Source organism: Leptinotarsa decemlineata, unplaced genomic scaffold (assembly GCF_025532065.1).
Source record: "Leptinotarsa decemlineata unplaced genomic scaffold, Ldec_3_MD MMD2_tig00000882_RagTag_RagTag, whole genome shotgun sequence".
NCBI lineage: Eukaryota > Metazoa > Arthropoda > Insecta > Coleoptera > Chrysomelidae > Leptinotarsa > Leptinotarsa decemlineata.
Genome location: NW_027412556.1, coordinates 11,773,537 through 11,796,281, shown reverse-complemented (window position 1 = coordinate 11,796,281; position 22,745 = coordinate 11,773,537). Strand labels below are relative to the sequence as shown.

The following is a 22,745-nucleotide window of genomic DNA, read 5'->3' as shown; positions in this document are numbered from 1 at the left end:
TGAAATTACTTGCTCTCTTCTTCTATTGAAATACCTGTTGTGAAAATATTGCAGGTAAAATCTGTTATTCGGAAGGAAATAGTTTAACCAATAGTCGAAGCTAGAGTAGTTCGTGATTTAACGAGGAGAAAATTACTTGATCTTTTTTTTCATCTTTTCAACTTAGGTTAATATATACACATGAGCGAAGAGCATTTTATGAACTCGAAGTAAAATCATCTGTTCCGAAATCTTTATCATATGTTTTTATATGTTTGCTGATTGATTTACAATTCTGAGTATAATTTTTCTTTTCTTTGCTAGTGCTAGCTCACTGAATAATATCTAGTGACCATGAAAAGATGACTTCTACTGCGAATATTTGAATATTCCTGACAACAGTTCTTCATGGCAATGATGAATGTTTTCCTAGAGTTTGACTTGATGATTGAATCCAGTCTGGTTCATAAGTTGAATGATATCTAGAAAAATGGGCTGAACCGTTTTACAACACATAAAAAATTGCAAAAGTTTCAAATGAATTGAGGTGTGATAAAAGGTATTTAGGTTTTTGCAAATATTCAAAAAACTATGAAGAATTGAAGAACTTAAAAAACCTTGAATGATAGGAAATTTCCAAAAGAAGTTCCACTCTGCGAAATTTTGATTCAACGCCAAAAAAAGTCACAATGAATAATGTTTCTAAACTATAAAATATTGATTTAAAAATCTGGGTGTATTCTGAATACTACAAAAAATTGATTCTTGTTGGAAAAAATCTTGAAGTGAGTTATTGAAAAAGCCTAATCAATAATTAACGATATTTCAATTGACTTGCGTCTTCATTGAAGACCAATAGAAATCTTTAAATAATTTTGGAAAAAAAATTTCGCTACCTGGAATTTTCATGTTCGTGACTAATTATTCATTACCTATTATTCGGCTATATTTGTGATGATTTAAAATACAATTGATTTGAATCGCAAATTTTCGTTATTATATCATTTTATTATTTAAAAAATAGTGTGAGGTTCAGGAAAAATAAAAAAAAAAAGTGCAAAAAATAAACTGATAGATGAAAAATAAAATCATGTCCAATTATGTTGAATCAATAAACGCCATTTCTCCAGAGGTATATTATCATATTTGCGTTTTTTATCATGCTAGAAGTAAAGAAATAGCGGAAACGTCAAGAAAAAAATATCGCGGTTAGGAATTTGTTCATAACAAATTGTTTGACAAGGGTTCAATGCTATGGCTTGTGAAATCATTTTTGTGTATGACTCTCCAGCTTCCTGAAATAACGTTCCCTGCAAGTGGTCGTCTATGGATATCTCTCGAATTGGGGTGTAACTAACAAGGTTCAATTCAATGCCACAAAAAACCAGGCATCGGTTTTCTATAAAAAGATAAATGTCTTCGAACCGGATATAATAATGTCAGGTTCTACTTATTTCACTTTCTGCTTCGATAAGTTTGTTGGGGGTTAAAATGGACAAAAATATGTTTTGGCACAATCATGTCGCTGAAATTGCAAAGGCTGCTTGTCAAAAGCTTGAAACACTGTTCCTAACCAAAAAACTGTACACACCTCAGTAATTTTTTATGCTTTATAAAGATCATATTAGACGTTCTTTGGAGTATTGTTCTCATATATCTTCGCCCCTAAGCTTACCCTGAAGCTGCTGGATTCCACCCAGAAAAGAACCATCTGTCTGATTGGAGATGCGAACCTCACTTGCAACCTTGATAGTCTGGAACATCGAAGAAAGGTTTGGGATTTGTCTCTCTTCTATAGATACTTCCACGAGAAGTGTTCAAGTTTTGAGGTTCAACTCAGTACACCTCGAACCTCACTGTTTAATAACTCTTTTACTCGGAGAAGTGCGTTTATGTGGAATAAACTTACTAAGAACGTTTTTACAAATGGATAAAATCTCTAGCGATTCGAATCCAATGTGAATCGCTACTTTCGCACAGGCACCGCTCTTAGAGAGCCTTCGTGTTTTGTTCTTGAAATAAAAATCAGTAATACTTTTTTTTGTCAATTTGTAGAGGAATGTCAATATTTTTTTTTGAAATAGAGAACATTTCTTAACTAATTATTCAAAAAAAAATTTAAAATTTTCTATAAGGTACTATAAAAAAATTGTGATAAATGAAGTTTCGAAATTTTTTGATCTTATTAAGTACACTGATAAAAAGAACTCCACGGAGCTAAACATTTTTTGAAAAATTATTTGAATTTTTGTTGTGGCCTTCAATGAAGACGCAAGTCGAGTAAAATATTGTTAATCTTCAATTACCTAGCTTTTTCGATAATTTTTTTTGTTCATCGATCCATTGAAATTAGCTTATAAAAGCAATTGGATAAATCGTCACTTTGGGATTTTTTCCAACGATGATAGTAGATGAACAATGTATGTACGAGCCTACTTCAAGGTCGTGCGTCGTTGGTGTTTCAGAGAGGGACTTTAGTGAGTGGAAGAGAGAAACGTGTGACGTAATCGATGCAGAGAAGGATGGAATAAGTATCGGCCTTCTTAGGCCTTCGCCCTTAGCCCCCATGTCGCGCACCAGTCACGTGATCCTAGTGATCATCGGCAGCTAAGTGAAATTAAATTAAAAAAAATTATCGATATGAGATTTGAACCCAGGACGTCGGCGTGGTAGACGTTGTCCTTAACTTCGAAACCAATGTAAGATATCGGATATAATTGCGAATTGTTGGTATTTATAGCGTTTATAGTTGTATTCAGAATACACCCTTATTTTTATGAATTTCAAATTGATATTTGATGCTTACTTTTTTGTGACGTACTAGATAAAGTTTCGGAAAGTGAGACATTTTTTTGGAGATTTTTTTCAATTCTCTTTAGTTCTTGAAATATTTGCAAAAACTTAAATACCTTTCTTTACATCTTGATTTCTTTATAAATTTCGCAACTTTTCATGCCCTAAAAACAGTTTCAGCACATCTTTCTAGATATCATTCCAGATCGAATAAGCCATCGCACGTATATTTCCAACCGTTATCTTAAATCTTAATTTTTCAACGCTTTCAAATCGTGAACCAGACTAATCTAGATATCGGCAACAACGTCTTCCTCCCGAATAATACCAAAAACCAAACCAGCTCAAAGTTCCAGGTACGAGAATTATTAGCTAGCTGGAAAAATCGAAAAATTCACACAGCGTGCAGAAAAGCGTCTATTGAATATCGCCAAACCTGTAGATATTCGTCGAGTTCGACTTGTCCATTCATGTTACTATCGATTTCTCTGAGGATTTCGTGAAGCTCCTCACCAGTAACTTCTTTCTCGCCGTGTTGCTGTAACGATAAAAAACGTTGAGAGGATGATGATTCAACTTACCTGTAAGTAATCGGATAGTTCCAGCTGTCCGTTATAAGTGACGTCGATATCCGACTGTAATGTGTGCATTTCATCGTCGGTTAGCTTAATTCCTAATTTCTGAAAAAGTCTGACTTGTGAACATAATTTGAACTGACAAGACATTCTTTGGTGATTCTACATTGCAGTATGAGTGGCATGATATTTTGAGGAACGCGAATAATGGATATTAATAATATAAATGATCCAAAACCACTAGGAAAATTAAAAAATTAAGTGATGAATAATTTTCTTGAAGAAATGAATTCTCAATACTGAAGATAATTTTATTATATGTTCTGCCCCTGTGCTGAAAAAGGCTGTGGACAATATTAGAGGAAACAAAATTGTTACATTGGACTCTACGAGCCCTGGGTTGGTGTAGGTAAACCTTTTTCATCCCTTAACATCGAATCATCTCAATTCTGTTTACAAACACCAACACAGGGCTCTAGGAGCCCTTTAGTGATTGCCTCACAATTTTTTCAACTTCATCTCTTCAAAAAATGGTTGCAAAATATTTTTCTATAATTGTTTGTTCGAGGTTGTCAAATTCTTCGCAACAAACAGCAACTTCTGCTCTGCCGAACGTAGAAATATGAAGCTCTCTTTATAAGTAGTACGCTAGTTGTACTAACTCTTATACTATAATCAGTGACTGACTTAAAAGGAGCCCAAATCATGTTATCTATGATCCAAAAATTTGCAAAATAACTTTCATTATGAAACTTACATCAGAAAGATTTTTACATAACCATTTGTGTTGGCTCAAATGTTGGATTTCTGCGAGCTACGTTTCATGTATGGAAAATAAATCGATATTTAGATATTTCAATTGTATTGAAAGCTGAACGCACATTATTTATGAGACTTGGAATTGTTTTTAATTACCTACTGTGAAGCTATATACGTAGTGGTTTCAAACACTTTTCCAAAAGTAGCAAAAATTTATGAAAACAACGTTATACTAAATCCTGAGAATCCTTATAATAACTACATCGATTAGTGCTAAAGAATAGATTGTTCCAATAAAAATAGTTTCAAATTTCAATGTCGACATTTACCTTTAGACTCCTGCGAATATCGTTAATTGAAACATATCCTTTACGATCTTTGTCTATGATCTGGAACCTCTTAATGTAAAGTTGAATCTCTTCCCTATTAAGATTAATTGGAATTTTATCTCTGCTGGCGCGATTGACATTCTGGCCCATTTCATTCTGCAAAAACTCCGTTGCTTCTTTCATTTGCCTCTTCTTTTCATCTGCATGAAAGTAAGTCCTGTTTATATATCAAAAATCAATCTATGAATTTTTATGAGAGATAGAAAATGAAGATTTTTGTTCTGTACTGATAGGATTTGATATTTTCCTCACAAAAGTGAAGAAATGACAATTTTGAACATAGTCAGGTTTGTAATGATCTACAAAATGACCAGTAGATAATTATAATGATGATAATAATACTTTTATTATTCACCATTTCTACAAATCACCAATGTTGTAACTGATGATATAATATGAGATAATAATACATGAGACAATACATAAAATTTTCATGGTGAATAAATGACAATACAGTTCAGATTAACAGTTGTAGACTGTTTCTGTTCTTCCACTGCTATCAAAAATGTTATGACCAATTATTTAGGTGAAAGAATCGCAATAGATTTCATTTGATGATGAAAGGGAACATTAGGCCAAGAGAAAAATAATAAAAAAGAGAGCGTTTCAGTTGCTGAGTTAGATTTACTGGATGCTCAGCAAATACTCTTTGAATTTGTGGCTGAATGATGCTTTTCTGGGCAAACTCAAAAGTAAAATATCAATTTTATAGATATTTTTGATGCATGATGTAAACTTGTAGGAGAAAGAACAGCAGTATATTTCTTTGGAATGTTTTGGGATTATAAGAATTGTTTGGTCGACGAATGTTCAGATTGTGTTCATCAGTTCTGAATTTCAGTTTTTTGTCGTCGTCTGTTTAACTAGTGATCCATTTGAGTTTTTCTGTAACTAATATGCGTTCAAATTTATTCAAATCTATTCCATAGATAAGTTGAACACATGTGTACAACAGGCTTTTATAGACGTCTTCGAAAAACTTGAAAATGAGAATGTGGAATAAAATCTATGAACAATAACGATCCTGGGAAACAAAGATCTCGACTTTTTAGTGGAAATGTTCCAAAGAAAGCAAGAAAGCAGTTAATCAACTCTATACAAATATTGGTGAATCATGCAATTGATTGTTTTCTTTCTTTCTCTGAAAGATTCCCATATACCCCTCTCAAACGAAGATACTGTTTTGCTCCACCTCATAATTACCAGTAGCGTCCAGGTAGCTATATAGTAGGTGAAACAAATCTATTAACAATGAAAATACAAAAACCATGGCCATACAATTATTAGTTCTAAAAATGTCTTCAATGGTCCTCATTACAAAAAAATGTGATTCGTCCAGATGAACATAAGCTGCAGTAATTCATTAGAAGTTTTCGTTTTCTCTTGAGAAAGCTAGCTTCGTTCATGGATCAGATTCGAGAAAAAATGCTCTAGTTCCAGTTCTATACATGAATCACCAGACTGAATGACTGATATAATTTGATAATACATGCTACTTTTCAAATGTTAGATTTCAGTGGAATATTCACATTACATGATACGCGAATAGCACTGTTGAAGTTAGATGAAGTGGTAGTGATCCCGCGCACCACTTTTGTATTGACTATACTAGAGAAAGAAGATTACCCTAGTTTTTGAGATACTATTCACTTTTCATGGATGTTAATCCGATATCAGGACAAAATGAAATGTATTTCTACCAACGATACCTTCAGACCATCCTAATTCTTCTCCCATTATTGCGACGATATCTGGCAGGGCTTCCTGCGCTGCTTGTACGTTCAAGAAGGCCAATCTAACTCTACGAGCTATCATGTCTATGGCTGTCATGGCGTACTCCCTCACTCCATATCGAACTTCTGCATCGATATAGGGAAATTCTGGATGTAACTTCTTACCAATAATGGGCCAACGTTTTCCTGGAAATTGTAAATTGAATGAAAATAACTAAAAATCTGAGTGTATGCCTTATATAATCAAATGATGATGATAGTGGATAGTTTCACCTAAATGGACTCAACGATGACACACATACGAGTGATACAATGAAGTAGAATATGAGCAGTTTTTATATATCGATGAAAAACTGATATGAAAAGAAAACATATTCAAAATTTAGGACGAAAGCTTTTTCCAATACTTGGTGTTGTATCCAGAATAGGATACTAACTAACTCATTACAAATAACTATAATTCTTCAATACATGTTTTTGACAGCAGAAAATGCATAACAATTGCAACTTTCATGCCTCCCACCAACAAACGAAACATGCTAAACAGCTGAATTAGTGAATATATGTGCGAGACGCGTACACCAACATAAAAAATCGAATTTGCGTACCTTGCACAGACCTCGTATTTATCCTTACCCAATTATTTCAAATTTTTGGTATTGAGTAATCGTATGGACTTCAGCTAACATATGATAATAATAATGATTTCTATTTTGCAAAGAAATATATATGTTTATAGTAGGAAAAAAGAAAACAGTAATCCTATAACTGAGTATGAACAAAACAACAAGAAAAAAAAACATTAGATTTACAGAAGCCAATTATAAATTTACTCAAACCTTTCGAATGTTTGGATATAGACTCCACTAATGAACTGACAGTCTGTCTAGAATTTGAATATACAATTCACTTCCACGAATATGTGATATTCCATATTTCTTATTCAACCATATCAAATGATATTTTATTCTTTAAATTATCCATTGTTTTATAATATACAGTGCATTTCTTTAATGCCCCCCTTTTATTTGTTGAACGGGTCTACTGAAGAAAATTGAAATTTGGGATAATGAAATTAATGCATGAATACTTTATTTTGGAGTAAAATTAACAGATGAAACTTTCAAGATGACGACTGGGCGCCATCTGGGAAAAATTGAATGAAAAGGGGGGTCTTGTGACACATATTTTTGAAGCTCCTGGCAAATGCTTCACAACCCTAGAATATAATGTCAATATATGGCGGAACTTTTGATAATTGCCTGAATACATTGACATTTAACTACATAATATGAGGTAATAAGCTTAAGGTCAGTTCAGAAGATGCTCGAAATGGTTGCCTTGAACTTCTTGACACATATACAACCTATCTGATAGTTCACAGCGAACATTTTCGAACACAGTAACGTCAATATATTTACAAATATTTATTATTACCTGCCGTATAGCCAATATTGAAGCAGGTTCAGTTTCGTACAGCTTTTGCTTCAAATAGCCCCATGAAAAAAGTCCGAAGGTGTCAAATCTGGCGAGCGGGCTGGCCATTCTGTAGCACCTGGACGGCCAATCCAACGACCGGGAAAAGTAGTATCCAAATAGTTCTTACTTGTCTGAAGTAATGTGGTGGTGTTCCACCTTGTTGGAATACAATATTCGTATCGATATTGAGTTCATAAGGATCCGCTTTGCTTCGACGATTTCAGTGATGAGAGAGTTAACAGTAGTGTCCAGAATATTCAAATATAGTTCCCCTGTTAAATTTTGATCAATAAATAGAGGTCCTACAATAGGGTTTGCCAATATTCCTGCCCAAACGTTAATTTTTTCTGGATATTGGGTATGTTTCCCGGAAAACGTGAGGGTTGGTGTCACTCCACTAACGGCAATTTTGTGTGACATTCGTCACTGAAACAAATATTGTGGACATAGATAGGATGCCTATCAATGGTTTTCGTCATGATTTCGCAAAATTCTGTTTTTCGATCAGGGTCATCTTCAGTTAAATGATGTACCATTTTAATTTTGTATGGATGATACTTATTTCTTTTTAAAAGTGTCCACACCTCACAAATATTCGCGACGGAATAAGACAGAATAAGACTGTTCAGGATCTACTACTATCTCACCAATTATTTGTACTTGCTGTTCTTCCGTAATGTATGGATGACCTAGGGACTTTTTGTTATGTACACTACCTGTAGTTGTGAATTTGGATACAAGTTCCCTCAAATATTTTCTACAGATAGGACGATTCGGAAAACGTTCATTGAAAATCCTTTCGGTCTCGTGAAAGTTACACGTCGCACCGTAAATAAAAATCGCTTCAATTTTTTCTTTCAATGGACGAGAAGTGACCATTTTAGAGATTGTTGACGAGGTACCTTTCTACTAGTAAAACCGAAAACTAAATCAGAATATTCTAACTGAACAATGATGTTCATTGTCGTACTGACATTTTTGTCATTTTTATAACCAAAAAATAACTTAACAAACCTTATCGGGCTGTTGGAATTGCCATATGGCAGATAAAAAGGAATATTTCTAGAAATATCTTGTTTATCTCCAGGAAATTATTAAATCGTCCGCCATTTTACAGTAGCTGAAGATATTGACTTCATATTCTAAAGTTGTGAAGTATTCGTCAGAAGCTTCGAAATGCTTCCATTAAATTTTTTTTCCAGATGGCGCTCATTCGCTATCTTGAAAGTTTAATCTGTCAATTTCACTTCAAAATAAAGTATTAATGCATTTATTTCATTATCTCAAATTTCAATTTTTTGAGTTGACTCATTCAAATAATAAAAGGGGGGGACACTGTATATTGAATACCTTTACATAAACTACAATAGTTTCTCAGTATTGTAAAATTTTAAATAAAACATTCTTGACCACGTGATATCGTTCTCTTGGATTTTATTCAGAAACCAGGAGACAAAATTGTGTTAACGAATAAAAAATGAACCCTTTCAATTGTATCACTCTTTATGAATTACTATGATATATATGAACACTTTTATGGTCGCTATTGGAATAAAAATAGATGATTTAAGGATTGATTCTATTATTAATGAAAATTTGCACCTGTCAACGAAGCCATTTTGGCCACAGCGAAAGCTCTATCTCCATAAGATTTAGCTAAATGTTGAGCGACTTCACATTCCAATCCAAAATCTTGAACAAGACGAATGTACATGGTTGGAGTCCAATCCTCAGCACCATAAAGCACCATACCATCAGTTTGACTTCCTTGGTATTTTGGCTGTAAGTTACAAGCTGAAAACGTATAAGAATGAATCATTCATCTCCAGATGATGTATGTTTCTATTCTCAAAAAACATTTCCCTTACCTTCAATTGCTGCATCTATGGTCTCGGAAGCCATAGATCTATACGTAGTCCATTTACCTCCAGCTATCGTAACGAGATTGGAGTCACTGACGTGGACAATGTGATTTCTTGCAAGTGATTGGGTATCAGGTTTATTCGGATCAGATACCAGCGGTCTAATTCCACTCCATGCAGATAGTACGTCGCCTCTCCTAACTGAAAATGGCAGCTTCGAGAATATTACCAAGCTCAAAATTGAATGATGGCTCAAACTCACCTTCAACATCAGGATTTAGGTAATTCTTGACTTCCTCCAGAATGAACATGATTTCATCTTCTGTAGTTTTGGATTGTGCGTTACTTGACAGGGTAAGTCTGTGGTACCTGCAATGGTGTGTTTCTGCCAAGGCAGAAAGAAGATTACTCTTCCATCACTGGTGGATGGATCCAGAAGGCCCATTTGTTCTGGACTGTAGTAACCTGAAAGTTGATATTTCATTATTAGAGAAAAGGGCAGAAGTAACGCCTATTGTGTTCAGAAAAGATATGCTGTGTGAAAATTCAAGATCTGGGCTGAAAACTCTTGGGTCTATGGAAGAGAACGCTTTATTCATCAACGTCATTTCTATCTACAATCATTTAACACTTCAATATCACTTTTGTGAAACGATTCATCTTTTGCCTCATGACGCGGATTGCCGCTGATTGCTAAAAATGCTTTTTATTGATCTTCCGATCACAGAACCATATTTGGTTGATGAGATCATTTCATTTTATATCAGATTGAGTAGAAGGGTACCAACAATCGTTTTTCAAGTGATACACAAATAGAAATAACAGGCAAGTTGAAGACTATCATTGTAGAGAAGAATGTTGAACAATGTGGTTCTGAGGATGACAGTGTCAAAGCTAGTTGTAACACCCAGGTGATTATTGGTGAAATTATTCAAGTCCTTGCATTTACCTGGTAACGTTATATGAACACCGCTACTGGGCGCGCAGATTTCCCTGACGCTGGCATCATCCATTTTTCTAATACTATCAGTAAATGGTCCTGTGGCGTTGATGACGCATTTCGCGGGTATGGTCCACGTTTTACCGGTGATTTCATCTTTAACATCCACGCCGCAAATGAGTTCCTTTCCATCTTTAATTTCCTTTTTGAGCGCAGTTACCGTAACATGGTTGGCGATTGTAGCACCATGTTTCGTTGCCGTAAGCGCCACCGCCAGGTTCATTCTTGCATCATCCTGTTGACCTGGAAAATACAGAACGAATAATTGAATTCCAGAAAATGTGGGCAAGTCAAACGGCTTGTAAGAAATCGGAAAGTACATTTGATAAATTAAATGGATACCGACGTGTATTCTAAAAATCTTGTAAATTCAATAATTCAGTTTCACCTCTACTTTCTCTATGAATAACTTTATGCAAATAGTTTTTTGATAATCAATTATGGTCATTACCAAAACTAATCGACACCATTCACATATTTATTGCAACAACCTGTTCATAAATTCAGTCCAAAATACAGAGATGATAAATAGAAGGTTCCATATGAAAAATACTTTCTGAAGAAATTAACTTTAAATGTTCAAGCCCGTCTCGAATATCAATCAAATCAAATCAATCAAATCAAATTTATTTATTCCATGTTAATATACAATTTGTTGTATGACATACATAATTAATAAATTTCAATTATCTTGAATGAGTAACTTTCACCTAGACATTGAAATGCCTGTATTGTGATCTGTTACTCACCAAGATAAGAGCTCCGTAAGTACATTTTATAAAATAATAAAAAAATATGATAATATTATAATAATCCATGGTAATACGATCAGTGAGAAAGAGAAAAAAATAAAATAAACATTTTTTTCAAACTCTGAGGAAACAAAAACAAAAAAAAATACAATATACAAATGGTATAGGAACTGCTATTCAATATGTAAGATTCTTTTTTTATTCCCTTTTTTTTTTAGTATATGTCAAATTTTTGAGGGTTTTCGATTATGAATTGTTTGAGCTTTTGTTTGAATTTATTAATTCCTTTGATAATTTTCAATTCTACTGAGAGTATGTTGTATAATTTCGGACCATAATAAAACACGAATGTTTGTGTATGGCTCTTCTTGTAGAGAGGTATTTCGATATTTAAATTCTCGATTGCTCTAGTTCTTACCGTTATATGAGTTGAGTAATTACTAAATTTCGGGAACATCCATATTAGACACAATTCAACCTACAAAGTAGGTTGAATGAACTGACGCCTATCAGAAAACAACTACTCCCCTGGCTAATACCACGAAGGGCGTTGGATTATATTCGACAAGCGTCTGTGCAGGAATCATCACAGAAAATTTCCTGCATATGCAATTGGCAATACAACTGAAAGAGTCGACCTTCAATTTTGGAACGGGCACACTTGCAGACCGGTTTCGGGCTCCTTGGCCACTCGTCAGTGAAAGATAGTGACCATCATCGACCTAAAGTTAATGATATTCCATAATTGAAAATCGAAATTTTTTCAGAGTATTTCATTCCTCGCCTTGAGTTGGAGCGAAAATAAAAAATGTCACTCCATCTAGTGGACGAGGTACTAACCAACTGCATATCCGAAACTTGCCCGATTTCTCTGAATAAGGAAGTAAAACTTTCTTATTAGTCAGTGGGCTATGCTTGAAACCAGGTAGTAAACAAATCTACAGAAATGAACTTTAAATGTTCAAGTCAGTCTCGGTTATACCTACACAGTAGGTTGAATGAACTGACGCCTATCAGAAAACAACAACAGTATATTCAACTTACTGTGTGGGTATATCCGAGACGGGCTTGAACATTTAAAGTTCATTTCTTTAGATTTGTTTACTGCCTGTCTTCAAGCATAGCCCACTGACTAATAAGAAAAGTACTTTGTTTTAAAATATGCACCACATTGGTATGGAAAGATTGTCAAATCATTCAGATGAAAGGGAATCAGTTTGTACAATTAAAGGAAGAATGAGAAAAATATTTCTCTTCTGGGAACATTTCAGAGGTCAACATCAGGATTTGAAATTTTTAGGGAATACTATTTAGAATCGATATTTATGTTCTACACCTACCATCATAATAGACTATTCCACCACAAAGTTTGTCACCTCGTAACATGGGAAACAATTCAAGAGCGTTCTTTTTCGACAAGAAGTATGATGATTTCACTGTTTTTGAACCCGCTACGAAGTCATACATCTTGATACCAAACCAGTAGTAAGGCACTTGCCACCATCTGAAAATATTCAGTCAATCAGTAGAGATTCGGCGAATCTATCATTCAATGAGGAGAAGTAAAACCTTTTGGAAATGGTTCTTTTCTTACCATAAACAGAAATATTGAGTGAACATTGCAGAAACAATATTGGTTCTTTTTTTTTCAAAGTGAACGCATTTTGTTAAATTTTTTCGAACTGCTTTATCTGTTTGAAAGTTTGGGTATCATACCTCCCTCTTTGGTTGATTCTCGAAAATAAAAATCCAATAGATTCATCTAGATAAAAATGGATGTTTGTTGGTTGGTTGTTTGGTTGGTTGATGAGTGATAAACTTCTACATCGCTCAACCGATCGTGATGAAACTTGACATGTATAGGTAATTTTTCATAGAGAGGGTTTTTAGGTTATCAATTTTTCGGTAACTCGCCACTAGATGGCGCTGTAGAACAATTTTTTGAAAGCACTGTTCTATAACGCTGCGCAGGCCTAAGTTCGTTGATTCTGAATCTGTCAAAACATTGGAACATCAGCGATACAGCAACATAGTACTAGTATCTTATAAAAAAGCCTCTAGATAGTAACCCCCTCCATGGCAGTCACGGAATAAAGAATGACTTTGGAGATCATATATAAACTCCAGCGAAACATGCAGTCAATATAAATATTGTACTCACTTGTAAACTGGAAGCATGATCGGAAGGGGATGTGCTAGATGTGGAGCTTGATTCAGCATGGATGCTCTCTCATGCAAAGCTTCTTTCACCATCCTATATTGTTCGAAGTCTAGTTGCATGATTGCTTTCTGGAGATACCTTACCCCACCATGGATCAGTTTTGTGCTTCGACTTGAAGTGCCACTAGAGAAGTCGTCGGCTTCTATAAGGGCAGTCTTCAAACCTAAAACCAGGAGAAATGGAGAAATGATTATAATCAGATGACGAGGTTTGATTTCACCTATTGACTAATAATTCAGTGTTCATTCTGAAAAATAACCCTCTGACCTACCTCGTTTGCACAAAAAAGTAGAGCTGGAGTAAGAAAAACTGAGAAGAGTAAATTTGATTGAATGTGAACAAAAAAGAATGACCAGAAAAGGATGGACATTCAAAGCAGCTAACTGCAACGGCTGAATTTTTATACTCGAGTTTCCCTCAATGGAGAATCTACAGCAGATATAACAATCAATGCTAAATATGAAGAAAAACTGCAAGAAATAACAAGGGTGTTGATGTCCAACAACCGCCATTGAGAAATCACTAGGAAAAATAAGTAAAGAGGAGGTAAAACATTTTAGTGTTGAGATCTTCATTCAGGTTTGAAGGCCGTCGTGATTTGAAACTATACCAGTGGTCGCCAACCTCTTCAATGTGTTGAGCTACTTTGTTAATTTTGGAATAAACAGCGAGCTACCCACACGGAAGCCACGTAACGCAACGTAAATGAAATAATCCACAGTTAATTTATCATTATATGTATTTATTATATGTACTATTTAACTGGTAATACATAATACATAGGTACTAATAATAAACCAATAACAAAATAACTAATATTACTAGTACGTACTTGTTCATAGCTACATTCCTACCTATCAAACGGAGGTGTTCGAAAAATAAACACAAATTTTTATCCAGCCACAACGGCATGTCACGTATGATTTAAAAATAGTTAATAATAACAACAGAAAAGTAACGCACTATCAGGAACATAAACATTATAAAATAAAAAAGCACGTTCAATGAGAAGGCTGACACTCAGACTCATCGATAATTTTTTTAATGTTTGCAGTATAATTTGATGCAGCCATTCGAATACAATTATCCAAATGTTCATCTGTAAGTCGATTGCGATATTTGTTCTTGATAAACTTCATATTGGAAAAAGAAGATTCACACAAATAGGTTGAACTGAATAATGCTTCCACTTTCAAGGCAACACGGCATAGAACTGAATATTTGTCTTTACTTACAATAGGCCAGATACATTCAGTACTTGAGACTAACGATTTTAAGGCTAAATCATTTTGAAACTCAATGACTTCCATTTCTGTTGCAGCGATATCTTCGCCAAAGTTCTGCATAACACATGTTGCAAACTGTTGGATATCAATTTCCATAAAGGGTGAAACAACAAACTGCGCTACTAAAGCCATTTCATTGAAATCCTTAAAACGATTTTTGAAGTTATTCTTCAGGGTAGAAATTATGATATTTGTTGTCATAGGTTTCTAATGGATTTTGAGATATTTTTGCTGAAAGAATAGGAAAATGCTTGGCATCGCTGTTAATTAGGTTCTGTTCCCAAAACTCCAGTTTTTTGATAAATGCTTTTATATCAGAAATCATTTCCGCTAGTTCTTTGTCTCTCTCGTGAAGCTGCAAATTAAGTTCGTTTAATTTCTCTGTAATGTCCACGAGAAAACCAAAATCTCTAAGCCAGATTGAATTTTCTAGTTCCGGAGTCGGTTCATCGCGTTGTTTGAAAAATTGAACTATGCCAGATAGGACATCATTAAAACGTTTCAGCACCCGTCCTCTACTTAACCATCGAACTTCAGAGTGAAGGAGTAGGTCCCCGTATAGACAGTCAACTTCATCGGCCAAGGTTCTGAATAATCTTCTTTGTAACGCTTGAGCTCTAATCTTGTTCACAATTTTTACCACCAGTTTCATAACGTTGTTTAGTTTCAGGAAATTTCCACATAATGTTTGCTGATGGATAATGCAGTGGTAAAATAGAAATTGCGGAAAAGTTTCATCTTTACGACAAAACGCCACCAGACCCTTATCACAACCCACCATAGCTGGAGCGCCATCGGTTGTCAAGCCTACCATTTTCGATATTAGAATTTTCTCGGAAAAAATAATATTTTTTAAATGAGAAAACAACTCATGTCTAGTAGTGTCCTTTCAGTGGAATGAACTTCAAAAGACCTTCTTTAATCGTAAAATCACTAAAAATCATCCTGTCAACGACATCTGTTGATTCATCCAGTTGAAGTGAAAAATAAACACAGTTATCTAAGTCAGTCTTAACTGTAAAAAAATAACATTGCTCATTACATCTACACGTCTCATCACTGTATTAGCAGAAAGTTGCATAGATTTTATAGATGAAACTATCTCGTCTTTATTTCTAAAGTTGGCAAATAACGAATCAGCAGCTTCTGAAAACGCCTGTTTTATCATTTCCCCGTCTTCATAAGGTTTCTTTTTTTGTGCAATTATCTGGGACATACGGTACGATGCTTCAGTTGCAGCCTTATTTTCGTCGACTGTTCTTAAAAATATTGATTGTTGTCAAATTAACTGCTTTTTTACCTGTTTCAGTTTCTCCTTTCTGGCGGCAGAATGTAGTGGGAATGATTTTTTCAAAATTAGAATGTACAGTTTTATGATGTCTCTCAATATTTCCTTTTTTAGCAACGGAGACCGAAGTATTACATAACAAACACACATTTTTATCTTTAACTTCTGTAAAAAAGTATTGTTCTTCCCATTCCGAGTGAAAGTGGTATGTCTTCACCTTCTTACAACTGCTTGCCATAATATTATTTTTGTTGTTCTCTACTAACCCAACCGCTGGACGTTGGTTACGCGTTCAGTTTCAAACTAAGCGCAATGTCGCCGCGCCGTGCGTATTTATCCCGTTCAAAGCAATCCAGATCGTTCTCGAACACTAACGCGCTGGTCCGTCTGGTCGGTTCTAGCCGATTCTAGCTTGATGGCGTCAGCGGCAGATCGCTCACCTCAACGTTGCCGCTGTTTATGTTTAATATTATGACAATTAGATTTTTTGTGGAATTTTCGGAAGCTTCTCTGATTTTTGCAGTTTGTATTTTTTTAAATTAAAATCGTTGTGAGAACTACCAGAATTGCCTCCGCGAGCTACCGGTAGCTCGCGTTCAACATGTTGGCGACCACTGCTGTATACTAACATTTCGCCAGCACGAGTGGCTGGCTTCTTCAGAGGTTTATTCATCTTGATGTTTCACCGATGGTTCACACTATGTACTCTATGTAGTGCAATTACATGTTTAGATGAATTCATCAATATCGTCCACGTAGTCTCTTACCTCTAGTTGCAGCATCCAAGGCGCATCCAGCACCCGTAGCACCTCCACCAATGATCACAACATCGAATGAGTCAGACTGAAGGGATTTGATTTGGTCAGCCCTAGACGGCAGGATTCGTTTCGGTTTTATTTGTGCTCGCTCGGCTTTCACTGCAGGCCACTGTGATACAAAAAGAAGGTACTTATTTGAACTTATGAAATTTCAGTGTGACATCTTGAAGTATCAAATTATGCGTGTTCTATATTTGTAGGATCTTCGGATTCATCTTACATACATATAATGGTTACATATGATAAATAGCGATATAAATATTCTAGAGAATTCGAAATGAAAAACATTTTGAAAGAATAGAGGGCCTAACTGTAGAGCAAGTTATTTTGTGACAGTCAAGCTTGTGAATCCAAAAGTAAATGTTAACCAACCTTTAAGATTATCCCTATTTCATTTTTGCAAACTATTGCATATTATTATATTTTCACTGTAACCCCTATTCAACGCATCTTTGGGTGTCCAGAAGCCTTAGTTAGCATTTACGCTCGACTGAATAGAGAAAAACAGACCAAACATATTTGCACGCCTACCACTGCATCCATGCAGTAAATATCATGGATGTGGACAGCTCCTTTTCTTGTACTCGTGGGAGCTAAGTGGACCAGGAGAAGAACTTCACGAGCGATTCCACTTCACGAACATCATGGAGAAGTTTGATAATGCTATTTTGTTTCTGCAGTGAAAAGCCTTAGAATATCGTCATTGCATCAGCGAGTCTTCGGCTAGTCCGGAACCACCATCTACCAGAAATGAGGAAGAGCTTCTGTGACGCCAAAGCACAATACCTGACCTGGAAGCTCACCGATACCAATGAATACAGGCAGTAAATCCACTTTTGTGAATACCAGAACAATGGAAGTAATAGCCCGAAGTAGTTCATTTTGAATAGATAAATAAGTTTGAAAATGGAATGTATCTCACAAGTAAACTTGTTCAGATCATGACCACATACAATTCAAAATCAGACCCGAATTTCAATCCAGTTCGAATGGGTTTTGGACAGCTCCAAAGTGAATGGTATATTCAAACCTCCACTACAACCCGTTTAAATCTCGTCCGACTCACATCCACAAAACCTTAACCATCTACTTAACGAAGCCGATGACTTATCTCGTAACTCTGTTAGGTTGGTTGACAGGATCAGAAGTTTAAGAACTGAGGAGTTCCTGTTCTTAATACACCAATCTACGAGTAGCGACGGAAAGGAGTTTCTTCACGACCGAGTTCCAAATTACCGTGATGAGGATTTCTACGATAAGAAGATGCTAGATATTTCGAAGAATCCTTTGGTAACACTAATGTGCTTGGAGTAAAACATCCTTTTGGCACAGATATACATACTACAGAATGAAGCCATCGTTGAAATACAATTCAGTTAGGTGATGACACTAACACAAGTGACCTTTTTACTGCTAAAAAAGGACTCAACAAACCTAGAGTTGCAAGAAGTAATCTCTACAATAAACATTATCCCACAGTCAGCCTGAGATCAATCAAAATTTTTTTGAATATGGGAAATATCTGGCACGAAAGAGAGGAAAACCTAGAGAAGCTTCAAAAAAAGGAACGAAATCAGATGTATTGATCGATAGAGAGAGGTCTCCAGGATTCTCACGAGAGAATCCAGGGAATCATGAAGAAGGTAATATGAGGATGTAAGTATGCGCTGACCTTAGTATTGTCTCGAAGAAACCGTGGAACAATCGACAGGAAGTACAGAGAAAGTATTGAGAACTTTTTTGCGTGCACTTTTCCAAATCAGTAACTATAAATTTGGCATTAAAGTTCTGAAAACAAATTAGAAATGGCAGCCTACAAAGAGGTGTTCTGGAAGAATTGACAGATGATAATAAAAGTGATATATTTTATGAGGCATCGGGACTACACGGAATTTATCCAGTTATATCACATGGAGGAACAATAACTCATACTTCAAAAGCTGTGTGTATTTTCTAGAGGAAGTTTGGCTCTGGGATATACTGTATACTGTTTGGAAATATCAGAAAAACTACATTTAGAGCACATCGGGGCTGAATCATCCGCTAACAGATCACTGCAATGCGACTGAAATAAGCGTACTGGCCATATATGTCTTGAACGCTTCTAGTCGGGTGATAGAGAAAATTGGAAATATTCATAATGATAAGAAACAAATGCTTCCAGTCACTTTCTTGGACACTGTTTCATTCTAAATGAATCATCCAAGTTGCAGATAGAGAAAGATCTTCACACGTAAGATAATAGTAGCACTGCTGTCCTTAGAACGTTATTATCCCCATTGTTAACGGTTCTTGTAACGAAATAACTGCGTCCTCTTGACGCAATAGTTCTTTCGAACATTGAAAGCAGTGGGCTATGTGAATAACTTACACATCATTGACTGGAACAAATACCATAAAGTAGCAAGGGGACTGAAATCAAAAATTACCAGTCACCAAGAGGACCAAGATAGAGAAATAAGGACCTCTGAAACTTCTGGACGAAGATGTAAAACTATATTCAGTAAGGGCTATGACCATTTCATTTGATTCACCAGGGCGGTCCCAGAAGTAACCAGCCTGACCTAGAGATGGCGGTATTTGTTCGAAAAATATCACTGTATTAGAATTTGTTTTTAATTTGAAGACGCTGCGTTGTTCAGCATTGATAGCAAACGTTTTTAGTTAATTTGAGAAAATTGGTCATCGTTATGTGGTACAATACTTTTATTTGAAAGGTCTGAGCCCAACCAATTCAAAATCTGAACTGGATTCTACTCTGGGTGAGTCTGCTTCTTCGTTTACAACAATGATATATTGGGTAGCCGGGTTTAAACGAGGCTGTACGAGCTGCCAAGACGAACATCTCGGTGGTCGACCAAATGAGGCGACAATTCCAGAAACGGTGAAGAAAATCCACAAAGCGGTACTGAATGATCGTCGACTGGATGTGTGCGAGCTAGCAGACTTAGTAGACATTACAAAAAGAAAGCGTTTGCTCACACTCGAGCGAAAACAGTGTCATGGCATTTGGTTAAAACAGAGTTGTTTTATCAAAACAATGCACCAGCTTATTATCGCAACGACCAAAAATAACGAATTAAAGTTTGAATTGTGATCTCATGCACTCTATTAGTCAGATTTAGTCCCTCGGTTTATTTTCTGTTCCTGAATTTGAAAAAATGGCTCAGTTTTGTCGGCAGTTAATGACTATTTTGGGAGGAAAACAGTTCTTATGATGAAAACGGTATTGAACGTCGCTGGAAAAAGTGTATAGAGCTGCAAGGAGATCATGTTGCAAAATAAAAACTTTTTTCCAAATTGTTTGTTTTCTTTGTTGGGCCGGGTAGGGGAGACTGAGGTAATTGCGAACATCTAAGGAAAAACTGAAATTAAACAAAACCCGTTAAGGTTATGAATGCTATTCATCAATGAAAGTTAACGTTAACTAATCAATCTTATGTTCTCATAATCAACGTAGATGAATGTTCCATATGAAGTAAAATATTAATACAAAAACAAAACATTGGAGTTTGGGATTACCCCACATCACATGGGGTGATCCCGGATGATCTGTAGGGTGATTACGAACATAGTCTAATCAGAACAGAAATCACAAACAAAGCCTCTTAATGTACTTCCACCACTCGTACAGTTTTCGTGGGTCCATAAATTACTTTTGTAGCATTTTATCCAGTCTTCATTAGGTGGATCTTCATATTCACTGAGGATACACTACAAAAACACACTTTTGTCTACTTTCCACTATATTTCTTTATTGTTGACCGGTTTCGGCTATTACACCATTTTCAAAACTAACTGATTACATTTAAATCTGAGTAATTTATACCTATGTTGCTTATTCTATCATAAATGATTTGATATACCTCATATACCTGATACCCGGTACCTCCGTTTCATATACCTGTAAAATCCATGAACATAACAAAGCTTTCAATAAAATGTAGGTTTTGGGATCTGGATTATAGGTTCAGGAGAGGACTATTATTTAAATCAAGTTGTTCGTTGAGGACAATAGAATTGGGATTTTTTTTTGTTTATTTCCATAGATTCCAACAGATTCATCATTTTCCCTTTTTCACATGTGTGTAGGATCTTTGAATTATCTTTATCTATTTTATGATTCGAATTTTGAAGATGTTCGTACATTAATGATTTTTTATCCGAAATGACATGTTCGTGGTACCTTGTATCAAAATTTCTCCCAGTTTGGCGGGCATTCACCACATTCTATTCCATATATACCAGATCTCTTCCCTTTCTCTAATTTAGGTTTGGCATTAAATAATATGTTTCCTAAATTTCTGTTGGATGTCTAGGATGTTTGTAAATTGAATTTTGAGAGATAATTTTTAATATTTTCGGAGATTCTACCAGCATAATTGATACCAACATATTTGTGTTCTGGTCTTGTGGACATTGAGTATAGTTCTTTCATTATTGATTTTTGTTGATATTTCATTATTATGTTGTTAATTTAAATGTAATCAGTTAGTTTTGAAAATGGTGTAATAGCTGAAACCGGTCAACAATAAAGAAATATAGTGGAAAATAGACAAAAGTGTGTTTTTGTAGTGTATCCTCAGTGAACATGAATTTCCACAAAATAAACAAGTCGTCAATCGAAGAAGTGGATCTTCATACTTTTCATCACAAATTAGGCAATAATACTCGGTGTTCTTTCCATCACCTTCATCTGTAACTGTTGGATTAGCAAAAGATATGAAGTGGTATAACCAATCTACAAATAAGTTCTCGTTGATCCAACCTGAATCACTTACGGCTGCTATCATATCAGGATTGCCCCCACGTAACAACATTACCACTTGTTGCCATACCGACTTGTTTGTGGCCTTTTGATGCTAAAATCCTTGAATTTCTTTGGACATTGGATATATCTGTCTCGTACACATTGTATATGCGAATGGTATCAAAGAGGTGTTTGGTTTGTGAAATTTCTAAATTATTGAAGAACATTTTCACTTCTGTTTCAATAAAAGTCGTAATTCCATTGATAGAATAGGACTCAGATTTACGTAGTGAAATATTAGGGTGCCTTTTCTCAAATCCATGAATCAGTCTTTTTCTGCCATTTAAGATGTTTTGTCAAAATTGTGCTTTAAATTATTCACTTCGCAAATTTGAATGATATTTTTCGTACCATTCCTATAGTTAAACCATAAAATAATTTATTATATTTCATGATATATTCCTCTGATTCTCTTTCTTGTTCTCCAGAAAATATAGCCTTTCTGCCAGTTTTTGTCACCTGTATAACTTCTTTCTTGAGATAGTAGTGTATACTACTTTTCGGAATAAAATAAATAGCAGCTGCTTTTCCAAATGAATAGTGTTTTCTGAGTTCTAATTTGTATTTGGTTTCAGTCTTTCTTTGGTAATTTCGTGGCATGTGAAATATAGTCAGTTGAATATAAATATATTTTAGAACACATCATTTACAATTTCATATAGATGCAGGGCAGAAAACAAGGATATATAATAAAAAAATGATATAAAATATACACAATACTACAAACCAATATTTTTATATGAGGTTGGAATAGCGTGGTGCACGCGGTTACTCCCTAAAAACATTGTTGAATGATACATTAATAAGAAAAAATAATGTGATATTTTTATGTAATACGTAAAATATTATACACCTATTCAATTTTAGTAAAAAATATATATGAAATTGTTGATAAATCTTTAAATAAAAATACCTTGTAAAACGAGCGCGTCGTCACTTCACCAATTATTGTGCAGCACTACGTCTGGGATGGACTCACGATTACATCACTCGGAATATCT

At 35.0% G+C, this 22,745-nt stretch overlaps 2 protein-coding genes across 2 annotated transcripts in view; one reads left to right on the top strand and one right to left on the bottom strand.

The window, feature by feature from the left end:
- The window catches only part of LOC111512047 (probable multidrug resistance-associated protein lethal(2)03659), an 82,323-nt gene that overhangs the window by 14,250 nt on the left and 45,328 nt on the right, over positions 1-22,745 (top strand).
- Positions 1-22,745, bottom strand: part of LOC111512014 (glycerophosphate oxidase 1) — a 42,204-nt gene that overhangs the window by 8,097 nt on the left and 11,362 nt on the right. Inside the window, 11 exon segments of the mRNA XM_023168103.2 lie at positions 3,209-3,310; positions 4,436-4,635; positions 6,205-6,414; positions 9,310-9,501; positions 9,576-9,770; positions 9,832-9,900; positions 9,903-10,034; positions 10,519-10,812; positions 12,662-12,825; positions 13,483-13,705; positions 16,884-17,043. Of these exon segments, the coding sequence (XP_023023871.2) occupies positions 3,209-3,310; positions 4,436-4,635; positions 6,205-6,414; positions 9,310-9,501; positions 9,576-9,770; positions 9,832-9,900; positions 9,903-10,034; positions 10,519-10,812; positions 12,662-12,825; positions 13,483-13,705; positions 16,884-17,043 (1,941 nt within the window).